The sequence below is a fragment of the Pteropus alecto genome, unplaced genomic scaffold, assembly GCF_000325575.1.
Source record: "Pteropus alecto unplaced genomic scaffold, ASM32557v1 scaffold11, whole genome shotgun sequence".
NCBI lineage: Eukaryota > Metazoa > Chordata > Mammalia > Chiroptera > Pteropodidae > Pteropus > Pteropus alecto.
Genome location: NW_006431956.1, coordinates 10,627,609 through 10,643,350, shown reverse-complemented (window position 1 = coordinate 10,643,350; position 15,742 = coordinate 10,627,609). Strand labels below are relative to the sequence as shown.

Genomic DNA, 15,742 nt, shown 5'->3' with positions numbered 1-15,742 from the left:
TGAAATGAAAGTAAAGCCCTGTAAACTGATTTCTGAGGAATAACATATCTCTAAATCTTCACCACAGAATGTTTATTAGGAAAGTCAAAATTAAGTGGAATTGTGTGAGTTGGGAACAAACACAATTTGGCGAAGTTAAGTGGAATCGTGCTGCTCTAAATCAAATCTATGAAAATTTCACAAATAAATATTTATTGTAATTCTTTTGTTTCATTTTAAAAGCAGTTTTAGTAACTTCATGAACTCAGTGTTGGTTAACCTTCGATGAGTTTTTATTTCTAAATTTCTAAAGAACGTTGCTTTTATCCATCTTGCTCTTACAGTCTGTTCTCATATCAGAGAATGCTTTCTGAAAATCTATAAAAATAAAAACTTAATATTACTTTAATTTAAAAAACATATTTGACTCTATTAATCCATAATAATGGAAAAGATGCAAAATATATCTATAAAGAAGACTGATGGAATTATTAGAAATCTGAATGGATAAATTTCCTAATTTATTTGGCCTATAAATCACAGATTATCACCTAAATCAGGATTTGAACTTTACATTCTTTGTCTATTATATTCTCAGCCAATTCCTAATACATTTCTCATATCTATCATCTATGAACTAATAATGGCACACATACACACGCAAAAAAAAAAAAAAAATTGCAGGTCCCTATAACAGTAATGTTATGGACTGAATGTTTGTATTCTTCAAAATTCACACGTTGAAGCCTTAACTGTACCATGATGATATTTGGAGATGGGGAATTTAGAAATTAGGTTTAGATGAGGTCATGAGGGTGTGGCCCACATTATGGAATTAGTGCCCTTATCAGAAGAGAGCCAAGAGAGCTTTTTTCCATTATATAAGCAACAGGTTATGTGAGCACCTAGTGAGATGGCAACTGCCTATGAGCCAAGAGAGGAGATCTCAGAATGAGACCTACGTTACCAGCATCTTGATCTTGGGCTTCCCAGCCTCCAGAACTGTAAGAAATAAATTTCTGTTGTTTAAGCCCCCCTGCCTAAGGTATTTTTGCTATGACAGCTTCAGCTGACTAAGGCAAGCCCAATTTATGCTTCACTTGGTTTTATTTGGTCATTAGAAACTGACTGACTAACTTTCGTATGACAGGGATATATTGGAAAGACACTAGATTGAAAAAAGCAGAACCACCGGAACTTGCGAAGGGTTTGATGCAGAGTTGCTTTGAGTATTGTAGTAGCAAGAGTAAGGTCATCATTGTTCTAGGTATTTCCATCAGTTGTCTCAGCTTCTATAGCCTTCAGGCAAACCACCTTCCATTCTCACGTGTCTTTGCTTAAGAGGAAAATTCCCATCAAAACTTGGTCTGCCTGGGAGTTGGTAAAATTTAATCTGGGATTTTTGTATTAGTTTTTATAAGAAGCATGCGTTACAGTTATATTTTTCTTCACCACCTTTGTCTTCTAGTTTTGTTAACAATATGATGAAGGTATTATAATTAAAAAGAGAAAAGATGGTTTAGAATAGTTTAAATAGCATAGAAATCTATTGCTAAAAGATTTGAAGTAATTTCCTTTGAAGCCATCTGTGCTTTTTGATTTCTCGATTCCTCCATGTTTTCTGTTACATCTCGAATCAATTTTGTAATTGGCATTTCCCTAGTAAATCATTAATTTTATCCAGATTTTCAAATTTTAAACATTCAATATACAAATTATTTTTTATAGTGAAGAATTATATTTTTCTGGTTGTATGAGATATACTTGACATATAACCTTGGATTAGTTCAAAGGATACAGGATAATGATTTGCTATATATTAATATGTGTTAAATGATTATTCAAATGAATGCAAGTTTAGGATGCTAATTTATCACATTTTTTTCCAAAATTCAGATATAAATTCCACTCATCGTTGTTGATTGGGATTATTATGATTTGCCTCTTCCTGCTAGTTTATATAGTAAGACAGTTTACCTTTGTTTCTAAGCTCTATGGCATATAAATACACATTTTAAAATTTCTTCTTATTCAGGATCTGAAACAATTTGAATCATTATTTTAAGAAATGACTATGGAAAAATCAAAGGAAAACAATAAACATAAGTTGAACACTTATTAAAATATTCAGAAAAACAATGAAGATAAGGTTCTGATTCAGATTCCATGAAAACATTCAATATATTAAGAAAATTTAAATTTATTCTTAAATGTAATAATTACAGTAGTATTCTAAATCCTTTGTTTTTACTATTGCACAAGATGAGTTTCTATCAGATTTCACAGACTAATTTCCTATAAACTACATATACAAGATGATACTTGATCTTGACGGTACTATTTGAGATTATTAGATACGGTCTCCAGGCTTCCCAGTGTTGTGGCATATAATGGATTTGAGAAGGAATATATAGAACTCTAAAGAAAAACACATTGTAAAGGTTAAGATTTTAGGCATTAAAATGAGACTTCTTTCCAGATCATGCAGAATGCAGCGACTTTAATGAATTTCCACTGGAGTAATAACCAGAGCCACCCCAAGTCTCCCTCCAGCACTTCCAGTCTACACTGCCTAAAACCCTGACACTGGCCCAGTCTTGGTGTGTGCCTAGAACCCACTGCCTCATCTTCACCTCTGGTGTGATGGGGGAATGCAGTTGTCAGTATCTCGACTGCTTTCTATAGTGCGTGTTTCTCTAAGCCTACTGTATTGGTTATAGTTAGGTTAAACAAAAGAAAACACAACAACAAAAATAAAACAATTGCTTTCAGTTGGGAGAATTATATTTTACACAGTATATTAGGAAATCTAAAATTTGGGGCATTCTATAAGACAAACAACTTGTCTTCTTCAACAAATAGATTGCGAGGAAAAATTAAGAGAGAAAACGGAACCCAGAAATTAAAAGAGACTTTAGAGACATGTCTACCAGTTTGGATGCATATACCTTAATTGATCCTGATTTTAAAAATGTAGTAACAACAACAAGGGCAAATATGAAACCCTCTACTTGTTTATGAGACAACTAGGTAGACTGAACACTGATTGAATGCTTGATAGTATTAAACAATTACTGTTAAGTTTGTAAGGTGTAATACTATGGTTATATTTTTTAAAAGTCCTTATCTCTTAATGGTACAACTGATGTCTTTACAAGCAAAATTAAATGATATCTGGGATTTGCTTAAAAACACTCTGGTTGACATCAAAAGTGAACCTTAATGTAAATTATGGACTCTGGTTGATAATGACTTGTCAATGTACCTTCATCTATTGTAACAAATGTACCTTTCTGGTAGAGGATGTTGATAATGGGAGAGTCTATGCATGTGTGAGGGATACACAGGAACTCTCTGTAACTTATGCTCAATTTTGCTGTGAACCTAAAACTCCACTAAAGAAAATAAAAGTATGTTTAAAAAAACACAACTACCACTAGGGTGAGTGGAAAGAATGCGTGGCAGCAGAGGTGAAATAAAAATGACCATGGGTTGATAATAGTTGAATTTGGCTGATGGGTGCATAGTGATTCATTATGCAATTATCTCAATTTCTATATCACACTGAGAATTTCCCCTGAGTGCCTAGAAGAGTATTTTGGAGAAGATTATTTCTCTGTTATAATGCCAGGGAAGCTACACTTAGTTTAATTAATACAAAGGCATCTGTTTCTGAAACAAAAGAAATCAAAATAGCAACAAAAGTTAAGAGCTATGACTCTATTTCTTCTTTAGCCACTCTTAATGGAACGAAACAGAACTGTGAAAGGATAATTTTTTTTTGTTAGAATAGAAAATCAAAATAAATTGCTTCCCAGTCATCAATTCTAGTCATCAATTGTGCTGCCATATGCAAACACAGTAGAAAACATCTTGAAATAACCTTAAAAGATGAGACTTTGATATGGACCTCTTCCTATGCCCAGAGAAGCTATCTTCTTAGTAGTAAGTAAAGAATACACATCTTCCTAGCAAATTTTTAATAACCAAAAGTTTACAAGATTTTAATGTAAAAATGCCAAATGTGAAATACTGCGTTTTAATTCTTACATCATTTGTAGCTTTCAGATGCTCAAAGTTAAACTAAGCTAAAGACAAAAAAGATTAAAATTTCTTTTCTTCAGGAAAAATGAAAATAGGTGTATATTATACCTTCCTACTTTGTCAGAAAGATACATTTGTTTTCTTGAATGTGCATTTATTTATGTATTGCCTGTTAAGTAGGGCCACATTACATTTTCCCTCTGTGTCTTGACTGACCTGACAGATCATCTTAATTAATTCTCTCTGTACTCTGGGAAATATCTTACTTCTTGTTTTCATTTCGATGGAAACAATACTAAAGTATGTATGACATCATTATGGAGAGAACACAGAAATAAGAAAGTGAAGGGTTGTGTTAGACTGAACCACACCACACAAGGCTCGAAACTACAAGAAACTATCTAACCTGACACCTTTTCTACTCATTTTCCATAACAATAACAACTGCTTATGGCCTGTTTTCACTGAAGAAATAATAGAGGAAACTTTAACTTTTTATATGCTCACTTTGACAAGAGAGTGAATTTCATATAACATTTCTAAAATTATATATAAAGAAGATTTTTTCATAGTTGGGAAGTGATAGATTAATGCTAATCCTGTTTTATACCCAAATGAATGCTTATGTTACCTAAGAAAGGGATGAGAGATTTTCCTTGCCATTTTTCTCTAGCCTACTTCTAATTACAGTAATAAGGAGTACCCCTAAAAAGGGCCAAGAAAGATCTAATGCACTGTCATTTCTCCTTTTACCTTCTAAGTTATTGGGTAATGGTCCTCACTGCTCCCATCTACATTTAGAGAGAAAATGGAACGCTGTCCTCCCTTTTTTGTCTTTGACGATAAAATATAAAGAACAGTGAGTAGTTACTGAGAGTAGCTGACTAACACTCTGTGGGTTAAAAGGGTATTTTCCAGATTTGTCAGCGCTCTTTGAATAAGAACAGTGACCACAAAGCCACTTAACAGTGAACTGATTTTATAAGCAGATTGAAATTGTCCTGGAATGTCCTGGAAAACACAACACATTTAGAGAGACTAAAAGTCCTTTCTCCTCTCAGATGGACTGATTCCACTAAAACATTCCTCTTAGTGGAAATATGTCCTAATGACACTGTGGTTGTGTGGTTGTGTGTGTGTGTGTGTGTGTGTGTGTGTGTGTGTTTCTGCTTCTGAAACAATACAGTTCACCATCACCTCTTATTTCTGTTTTCTCTGAGTTGCTCCAATTCCCATAAACTGGATTAACAAATGCACCGTTAACACTTCCTTTAGCTTTCCTTAAAGCACACAGGACGACAGAAAAAAAAAAAGTAAGTATTAAAATGTACCACAGTCCATTCTCCAGTTATTATCTGGTAGAAATCTTTGAGAGACACATTGTTTAATTAGTATACTTATTTTTATGGATATATCACCATAAGCAAAGGCTTTTTTTCAGGACACCAAAGCAACCACATTCTTGAAAGCAAATGTAATTTGACCTCTAAATATTTAGGTCCGACAGACCCAGGAAAATTTTAAAATGGCATAAGTCGATCTTAAAATTGATTTCTGAAAATAGTATTCAAATAATATGAGGGGTACAACATTAGAAAGAACAATATAATATAAAGCTGAACTGGTTATAAGGATAGGCCACCTTGAAGTCCCTCAGACTTCCTAAGTGCCAAACCCCCACGTCTTGAGAACTATTTTCCATGACAATGTCTGTCAGAAAGATCATTGGCATCTTAGTCTTTAATATTTTAAACAGCAAATTTAAATATGAGTGTTTTGAAGAGGTCTTTATGTTAATATTTCCTTTCATGAATCACAAAGAGACATGTCTTTGGTAATCTCACACATAGGTCTAAATCTGCATAATTTATTCTTTAATTAACTGGGCTCCTAAATGATCATTTTCATTTTATACTTTAATTACTAAAAAGTCAATGGGCTTATCAGAAGACACCTAGCCCTGGAATAGCTGCTTACAACTAATGAAGAAAAAATGCCCATTATAGGAACGAAAAATATATAACCAGATAACTAACACACCCATGCATGAAGAAGGAAGGACCCTATGCATGCACACTCACACACACACCTACATACACACATACTCATAATGGAGAATGGAAGACCAATTCCAGGATGACTGCCAGTGTCTTCAGGGCAACTAGGAGGAAAAACTATATAATGCATGAATACTTTTGCCTAATCAGAGTCTAATGGCAAGAAATTTGTCAACGTGCCTTTAAATCCTAAAAGAAAAGGTAGTAAAAAGGAAGCTCTTACTGATTTGCTTCTTAAAAATAAATTGTCAGATGTATGACCTCTTATTTCATCTACCAAACCAACCACATGGTCCTCTTCTAAAAGTCTTAGCAAGCTGAATAGCATAATCTGGGTAATTATGTTTGGCTAGCAATATATCCTTCTGTGGATTCAGTGTCTCCTAAGTTTCCTTACCTCAATTGTTTCCATGCAATTTGCTTAACTATTCAATCACTTAACCAGTTCACCACATTGAGCCTTCATTTTGGTTATCAATGAAGAAGGTCTTTGCAGCCATTTTTACTGGTTATATTTTGAAAAAAAAAATGACAGATATATGCTTAAATGATGAGACAAGTATCTGTTAATTCCTTAACCACTAACTGAATAGTTATGAGTGGCTCCAATTAAATAGACTAAGTGGTGTTGATTCTTTGTCTTTTCTTCCTCCAAGACTAGTTCATGTTAAGTTCTCAGAGTAGTCAGCTCAGTAAATGCTATAGTTAGGGCATGCGCTGGGCAGGGTGGCTCTCAAAGTTGAGACAGGGTCAGGAGTGTCCAAATATCAAAGCAAAGGCTGGGACAGGAGAGACTGAACATGGCGGTAGGGAGCATCAAAACAAAATGGAAATTAGGATCTAGGTAGAGAAGAGACAGTCACAGAGACTGACAGTTCAGAAAAATTAATCTTGGCTTAAGTCAGACATGAGATCAGGAAGCAGGAGGAAACCCAAACCATAGGACTAGACAGGACAGATGGTCCAAAGGCTGGGCAGGCGACCAGGAATAGAAGGGACAGGCTTGGCAGCCAAGTGGACAGAAGTGAAGCACAAGCAACAGGGAAGATCTTGATATGAGGCAGTTACTTCTGGCTTTGGACCTACACCAAGACTGCCAGGCAGAAGCCAGGTGAAATGACCAATTTTCCAGTTCTGTTAATTCAACTATTGAAGCTACTTTTCTTTGGAAAGAATTTGAAGTCCGGCAATTTTCTATTAAAATGGAAAAAAAAATTGTAGGTGGCCAGCCTTTGGGGATTGAGAGACTACAAAGAAGAAGGGGGACACTTAAAGATAAGGATGTTGAGTTGTACCACAGAGGAAAGCATCTTAGTAGTGGGAGGTGAGCAATGGTACATCCTTCCTACTTCAAATTATCTTTATCAGTAATCTCAACTTTATTTTTTCTAGATCAAAGATGTGTCTCCCAATATTGGAAATCTTTGAATTGTTAGGCTTAATTCTTAATGTCTTTTCTATTATGAGGTAAAATATTACCTACCGCCCATAGATACTTCCATTAAGTGAATTTCTAGGGTCAAATTCTTACATTTACTATTTTGAGTTTTATGATATAATTTTCCATCTTCGTCAATTTTATATTTGTTACTCAAACAAGCAATTTTACTTAAAATGGTGGATTCTATAAAAGGAAAACTAAATGGTTGTTTGATTATGAAGCTTTCTGCCCATTCTAACACTGTATGAGGCAATGATAAGTCTGCATTAGGCTAAAAAATGCTACGTTTAACTTATTATATTTGTCAATAGGCAGATGACTCTGGAAGAGCTGAGGTCTCAAAAAATCTAACCACTTTAAGAATCAGCAAGGAACTTAGAAGTTTGAAGTAGAGGGGAAAAAAGCTGTATAGATCACATGAGTTTTCTACCCATAACTTATCATGCAGTCACTTAAATTATTATTAGGCTCCTGCTACATCCAGTATGTTCAGGCTCTGTAAAAGGTGGGTTATAGAGAGATATGTCACTGCAGTGGGTTATAGAGAGATATGTCAGTGCAGAACTAGGGTAATTCTGATGGAAATTTCCAACTTAAATTTAGTGAGCATATGTCTATCTCTAAAGGAATTCACTTAATGGCTTATTAACCAACCAAAATGTTTAGTGTTCATTAAAAACATAGAAGAAATTATAATAGATATCTGAAATCACTGTAAATGGGCAATGAAAAATAAAAAGAATAAAACAAAAAATCATCTATGTTGAATACAGTGAACACGAATTTGAGGTTATTTTATATATATTTTAACAGCTTTATTGAGTTGTAATTCATACATCATACCATTTACCCCTTTAAACTATTAATTCAATTTTTAAAAAATATTAATTTCATTTATTTAATTATTAATTTTGAGAACTGTGTTAAAATATATATAACATAAAATTTGCCCCATTAACCATTTTTAAATGTATGATTCAGTGGTATTCATTATATTTATAGCATTGTGCACCTGTCACTATGTATTTCCAAAACATTTTTATCACCACAAATAAAAACTCTGTAGCTATTAAACAATAACTCCCCATTTTTCCTTCCTCCAGCCCCTGGTAACCTCCAATTTACTTTCTATCTCTATGTATTTGCCTATTCTAGGTATTTCATATGAATGGAATCATACAATATTTATCTTTTTGTGCCTGGCATCTTTCACTTAGCACAATGTTTTCAAGGTCCATCCATACTGTACCACATATAAAAACTTCATTTTTATGGCAGGATAACATTCCATTGTATTCGTATGCTACATTTTGTTTATTCGTTCATCTCATAATGGACACTGAGTTATTTCCACCTTTTGGCTATTATGAATAATCTGCTATGAACATTGTCATGTAAGTATCTGAGTCTCCCATTTCAATTCCTTTGGTTACATATCTAGGAGTGGAATTGCTGAGTCATGTGGTAAATTCTATTTTAGTCTTTGGAGGAAGTCCCAAACTGTTTTCCATAGCCGCTGCATCATTTTACAGTCCCACCAATAATGTATGAGGGCTTCTATTTCTTCACATCCTCACAAACACTTGTTATTTTTATGTTTTGTTATTATTATTACTATTATTATTATTAATTATTATTGCCATTATAATAGGTATGAAGTGGTATTGAATTGTAGTTTTGATTTGCATTTTCCTAATCACTAATGACACTGAGCATCTTTTCATGTGCTTCTCGGCCATTTGTATATCTTCTTTGAAGAAATGTCTGTTCCAGTTTGCTTATTTTTTTAATTGGGTTATCTGTTGAGTTGTAGGAGTTTCTATATACTCTGGATATTAATTGCTTATTAGATTCATAATTTCAAATATTTTCTGCCATTTTGTAGGTTATCTTTTAACTTTCTTAATAATGTTCTTTTATGTACAAAAGGTTTTGATGAAGTTCAGCTTATCTATTTTTTTTCTGTTGTTTCTTGTGCTTTTGATGTCATATGCATTGCCAAATCCCAGGTTGTGAAGATTAACTCCTTGGTTTTCTTCAAAATGCTTTATGGTTTTAGCTCTTATCTTTAGGTCTTCAATCCATTTCAAGGTGATTTTTATGCCTGTTATATGGGAGGGATCCAACTTCATTCTTTTGCATGTGAAAATCCAGTTATCCCAGCACCATCTGCTCAAGAGACAGTTCTTTCCTTGTCAAATGTACTTGATACCCTTGTCACAGAAGTGTGGGTTTATATTTTGAGTCTCAATTCTAGTCCATTGATTTATATGTATACTCATATGCTACTACCTCACTGTTTAGTTTGCTGTAGCTTTGTGATAAGTTTTGAAATCGGGAAGCATGAGTTCTCCAATTTTATTCTTTACCAAGATTGTTTTGGCTCTTTGGTGCCCTTGCAATTCCATATGAATTTGAGGATCAGTATTCCATTTCTACAAAAAAGGCTGTTGGAATTTTCATAGGGAATTGCATTGTATCTATAGATCGCTTTGGGTAGGACTTACATCTTGATAAGATTAAGTCTTCCTAACTGTAAACTTGAAATGTCTTTCCATTTATTTAGGTATTCTTTAATTTGTTTCAGTAACGCTTTGTAATTTTAAGTATAGATATCTTTCACCAACCTGGTAAATTTATTCCCAGGTATTTTACTTTTTTAGATACTATTGACAACGTGATTGCTTTTTAAATTTCTTTTTCTGATTGTTCATTGCTGGTGTTTAGAAGCACAACTGATTTTTGGGTGTTGATTTTCTATCTTTTGACTTTGCTGAATTCACTTAATAGCTCTAGTAGTTTTTTTATAGATTCTTTGTGATTTTATATATCTACATGATCATGTCATTTGTAAGTAAAGATAGCTGTATTTCTTCCTTTCCAATTTGGATGTCTTTAATTTCTTTTTCTTGTCTAATTGCTCTAGATAAGGTTTCTTATTACATTTTTTGAAATTGGGGTCATTATAATACAGGTATCAAGGTGATTGGAAGGGATAAACATGATAATTTATTTACAAAAAAATATTTGCTGTGTATTTATGTGTAGAGGAAATTGCTCTTATGCTTCCACTAATAAAATGACTTCTATATAGTGTTTCTAAAGAATATTCTAAGATCCAAGAGATTATTGTCCTGAGTTAAGGAAACTGATGCTCTACAATGTGGTGACTCACTCCTTAAGATGGTAGAATGATAGAAAGTCGATTATGTTATTATCTTTCATATTCATTCATTTAAATTTACCCAATATCTCTAGGACAAATACTATGTACTAAACATTGTGTTAGGTCCCGGACTTATGAGGTTGATCAGTATGTGGTTCCTGCCTCTAAAACTTCTCTTAGAGGGTAGCAGCCACTGGATTTCTGTCTCATAGATGAAATCACATGTTTATAAAATGCCTACCATAAGTAAATGCCCACTAATAGTTGAGTGCTATTTTCTTTACCTTCTTTTCTTATTATTTCCTTTTTTTTTTTTTTTGTCATTCATATCTTCTTTTAAACTTCCCACTTCTTTCTCTTAACCCCAAAGCCTAGGATCAATTAAGTGACATTAGGATAAATAAAAAGAATAAATGTGTCAAAATTAGTAATAAAAATCACCGTAGTACTTTTTATTTTTTAAAATAGATTTGTTAATTTAAAGCTAGCAAAAACCTCTTCAATTATCTTGTTTATGCCTTTTTTACAGATGGGGCAACTGAGATTCACGAGACTGTAAGTCCTCTGGAAGATAAGAGCCTTGTCTGGTTTTTTCTCCTCTCTATCACAGCACCCAGTGCAGTATCTAGTGTAGTAAGAATCAACTGAATGCTTATAGAAAGAATAACTTAATGAATGCATACAGTCTGAAGGCTTAGCGATGGAACAAAATTCACTAACCTATTCTATGCTTTGCCCCCATGCCCACTCCCAACGACATACTTCATCAGTACCCACAGAAAAAAGACATTCCTTTTTACTATTGTTATCTGGAGCTATATTTGTATTTAGCTTTCTGTTCCACTTAGCACAAGACTTTAGGAGGGCCAGGAGCCTACTTTTGCCCTCTGTCTCTTTCCATCTTTTTTTTAGCCAGCTAAGTGCCTGCACAGAGGAAGAGCTTGGAGGAAGAGCTGAGGATGAGCAGAGTAGATAGAACAGGATGGGAATGGCCATTCTATCCCTTTCTATTACGTAGAAACTGAAAAAGTCACATCATTGGAGAAAAAATTGATTTGGTATAAAGAACTCGCTTTACAATATTTGAAAAATAAATGTCTGCATTCCTCATATCTTATATGTATCTTTGAAAATGAGAGGCCTGAAATATTCATGTATAAAAATCAGGGTCTTGAAATGAATTTCAGGCTATCAAGCATTTGATTTGTTACTAATGGGGCGAAAATGTTGTTTAACCATAAAAGTACATGTGACTTTTTTTTTAAAGATCCAGCTAAATTATGAAATACAACCATTTCACTGGTGGAAATGGAATTCATTTATTCTGAGAGTCATGCCTATTACATTAAATTTTGCTTACGCTAATAATGGTAAACCGGGGTGTCCCAGGGAAGTAAATCTCAATTTTACTGTTCCCATTTCCACATTTCCATCTCCATCATTTTAAATCCTTCAATTAGGTTTTTCCAAAATGTTTCCATTCCTAAGACTTTGTTTGAAGAAGCTCTCCTGACTGTGCTAATCTTTTAGATAAAAGAAAAAAATGTATTATAAAATCTTAATAAAAATAATTCTGGGTTTCCACTTTTACTTGTATCTATTTTTAATGTTCATTAAACATATTTCTCTCTGTGAGGAAGAGATCTTTTTAGAAATGTTCGTTTCTTAAGCAGGGCACTCATAATTTTTTTCTCTGTCTCATCATAAAAATTAATAAGTAATGCTTTTCCCATCCTGATTTTAGAGCCTAGAAAAATGAGTTTTTTTTTTCTTTGTTCATTTTTTTATTTGTAGTGCTGGAAAGAGATTGGTGCATTTTGCAATTGTCACTGCCACGCAATTCATGTATGTCACCTTTCCTTTCTCAAAGCCTTAGACACGTTTCATTTTATACCTGCTCTCTGATCATTTCCAGTCCAAATTTAGTCTGCTTGAATAGACTGTTTTTAAGGAGAGTTAGCACAAATTTTATACACTATTTTGTCCTTTCTACAATAAGGACAAATTTATGGCAGTTTGCAAAGGTAAGCACAATAGAAGAAAATAAAATAAATAAATAGATAGGAAGTTGGAAGAAAGGAATTCTGAGAACTGGAAAACAGGGTTGAGCCAGAGGTAACAAGATGGACAGTACATGGAATGGGTATTTTGAGAGTCTATGTATTTATTAAATGCAGGGTACAAATTGGCCTTTAAGATTCTAGATTTCAAATTTAAGCAGGACAATCAGTTACATAAGTCACACTTTCAAAAAGAAACAGACCAGGCGTTTAGAAGCATATCTTGGCCAACTCAGGAGAGAAGACATATATTGGGTAAATCCTATTACTGAATCTAAGCTAACAAAGTAACAAGCTCCCACAATATTATTTTAGGAAAAGCCCCCAAATGGGTTTCACTAGGTCGTTCACTCAACTCTTTCCAAAATATCAGACTGAAACTATGCCAATGTGTGTTTCAGTGAAAACTATCTAGGAGAAGGTGGTAGTGAGAAGAAGAGGGATGGGTTTTATGGAGACCTTGAAGCATACAGTGCTTTAGGGAATCTGATTTGGGGGGCACGTTCATTTGCATTTATCATAAAAAAGTCAGTCACCAAGATGACAATTTATAGTGCGTAATTAGAGTTGACACATTAAATCTGTTATAAGAATCTATAGGTAGAATAAATTGCATGACATCATGAGGCAATATAAGAAAAAATAAATTGAGTCTCTTAAATCAGCCTTCTCTCATTGACTGTATATGCCTGTAAAATATTATATTATCGTACTACTGCTAAAGAAAAAAACAGACAAAATCGTGAGGAGTAGTAAATAGAAATATTCATCTATATAATGGTCTCTCCTTCTGGTGAGATGACGACTATATATACACAAACACATATATACATAAAACAAACAATATGGGGGAAAATAAAAAGAAAGAAAGAAAAGAAGCAAGAGGCAAGCCCATTTGCAAAAGCAGGGATAAATTAGGGGAGAGTGTCCACGAGCTCAAGTTTTCATTTCCGAGCTCTTAAGGAACAAGCTGAACCAAAGGTTTGGGTGAAAAAAATTCAGAAAGAATTGGGTTTGCAAACATAACCAGAAATGCCACAAAAGGGAGAGGAAAGGATTAATCATCTGGGGTCACAAAACCAAACAACTGGGACACCAAATTTTGCTAAACTCATTCACATGATACAGCAGCTGCTGTATTTTTCTCCTACTCTTTTCAAGCAGGAAATAAATATCCCTGACCACAAAACCTGTCACTGTTTAATGCGATCTTGCTGTGGCAGAGTGCTTAAATGGGAACACATCCAGAAATATGGACGCAATTAGTATGAATAAAGCTGACCCGGGTTCCTGCAGCTTAACCTGAAGGAGACCCCATGCTGCCAATGGGAACAGGGTCCTCTCTCGGCTTCTCCTTTACTGACTGCAGCGTTAGCACATTCACCACTGCCTAACACGAACCAGATGCAGGGTGGGAGAGTCCCTTGGAAGTACAGTTGATAGCGCACATGGAAATTTTTTTCTAGACCTCGTAAAATTACTGGGAGTCGGTCTTAAGGAAATAATTAGAGAGGAAGACAAAGATTTATACAGAAAGAGCCTCATCACACGTTATTGGTAATAATGAAAAATTAGATACAAGCTCGATGTCTAATAATAGGAGAATGGTCAAATGATTATACATGAACTTGAGAGAGCCCTTTCGAGTAATGCTTTCGTGGTATCAGGGCAGCATTTCTCAAAGTGTGGTCTGTGTACCCCTGGATGTCCTCAGAAAGTGCCAGGGACTATACAAATCAAGACTGTTTTCATAATGATAAGACCCAGGGGTAAAAGAGTCATTCAAAGTGCAAACTAGATCAATTAATGTTATTGTACTGCACTTTTTCTCTGTGTCGATATTTGCATCAATGGGGCAAATGCAATGGGGAGTAAAAATTGCCAGTCCCTTAGCAGGAATCAAGATAGTGCTCCTGAATTGTCCATTGTATTTTTCACCACCATGTTCTTGCAGTAATTTTTTTAAAAAGTCAGTTTCACTTTAAAATGACCTCAAGAAAGCAGAAAAAGTTCTTAGTCATATTAAATCTCAACTTTTCCAGGCAAGTCTTTTGAATATTCTAGGAAGTATGTAGAAAACACTTTTGTGCCATACCAAAGCGCATGTTGTTGTGTAGAAAAGCACTGAGAGATTGAAAAGCACTGAGAGATTGAGTTGCATGCTAAACTAACCATTTTTTTCATGTAACAACATTTTTATTTGAAAGAATGACTGATAGACAAACTCTGGTTATTCAGATTAGGGAATCTGGCAGACATTTTCTTAACAATGAATGGAGCAAATGTGGTTAACATCAAATAAAGCACCTGACAATATCTCTTGCCTATGATAAAATCTGAAATTTCAAACAAAAATTAGAATTTTGAAAAATCTAACATTGTTCACCGTGAGCATAACAGCTTTCCAAAACTTTGAAGACTTGTCTGATGAGATTTTTTTCTTATATTGCATAATAAAATGTTTCAACATTTGACAAGCTGCATAACTTACCAAACCAACATTTTCTAAATGAAAAATGCATGATGTTAGAAAATCATACATGGGTAAATGATCCATTCAAAGTACAAAATAGACCAGTGAATTTTTAATGTAACCATACAAAAACTTTACTGATACAGTTTCAGACTCCATATTACAATTATACTTTAGGAAAACTACCATGATGTCAACTTTTAGTATCATATAAAAATATCCATAATTACCCGAAAAGGTATGAAAATATACCTCCCTTTTCAAAGTGTATATTTACATGAGGTTAAATTTTCTTTATTATACTTTAGTCAGAACAATACAGCAAAGGTGTTAATGCAAAAGTAGATATGCTTATCTACTGTTAGCCCTCACTAAAATTTCATTTTAACTTGTGTATCTCTGTTTCACTAAGCACTGGAGCTTCAAATATCAGTAAGTACTCATTTTCCTGGCTAACATACACTTTTCTTTAATGAATTTTTGCTAGCTACCTCTTCTGAAAATACTTATTTTTCTTTTCTT

At 33.9% G+C, this 15,742-nt stretch overlaps 1 protein-coding gene across 1 annotated transcript in view; it reads right to left on the bottom strand.

Moving 5' to 3' along the window:
* Window positions 1-2,316: 2,316 nt before the first annotated feature.
* The window catches only part of MALRD1 (MAM and LDL receptor class A domain containing 1), a 533,295-nt gene continuing 519,869 nt past the window's right edge, over window positions 2,317-15,742 (bottom strand). Inside the window, 2 exon segments of the mRNA XM_025043397.1 lie at window positions 2,317-2,399; window positions 5,230-5,303. Of these exon segments, the coding sequence (XP_024899165.1) occupies window positions 2,317-2,399; window positions 5,230-5,303 (157 nt within the window).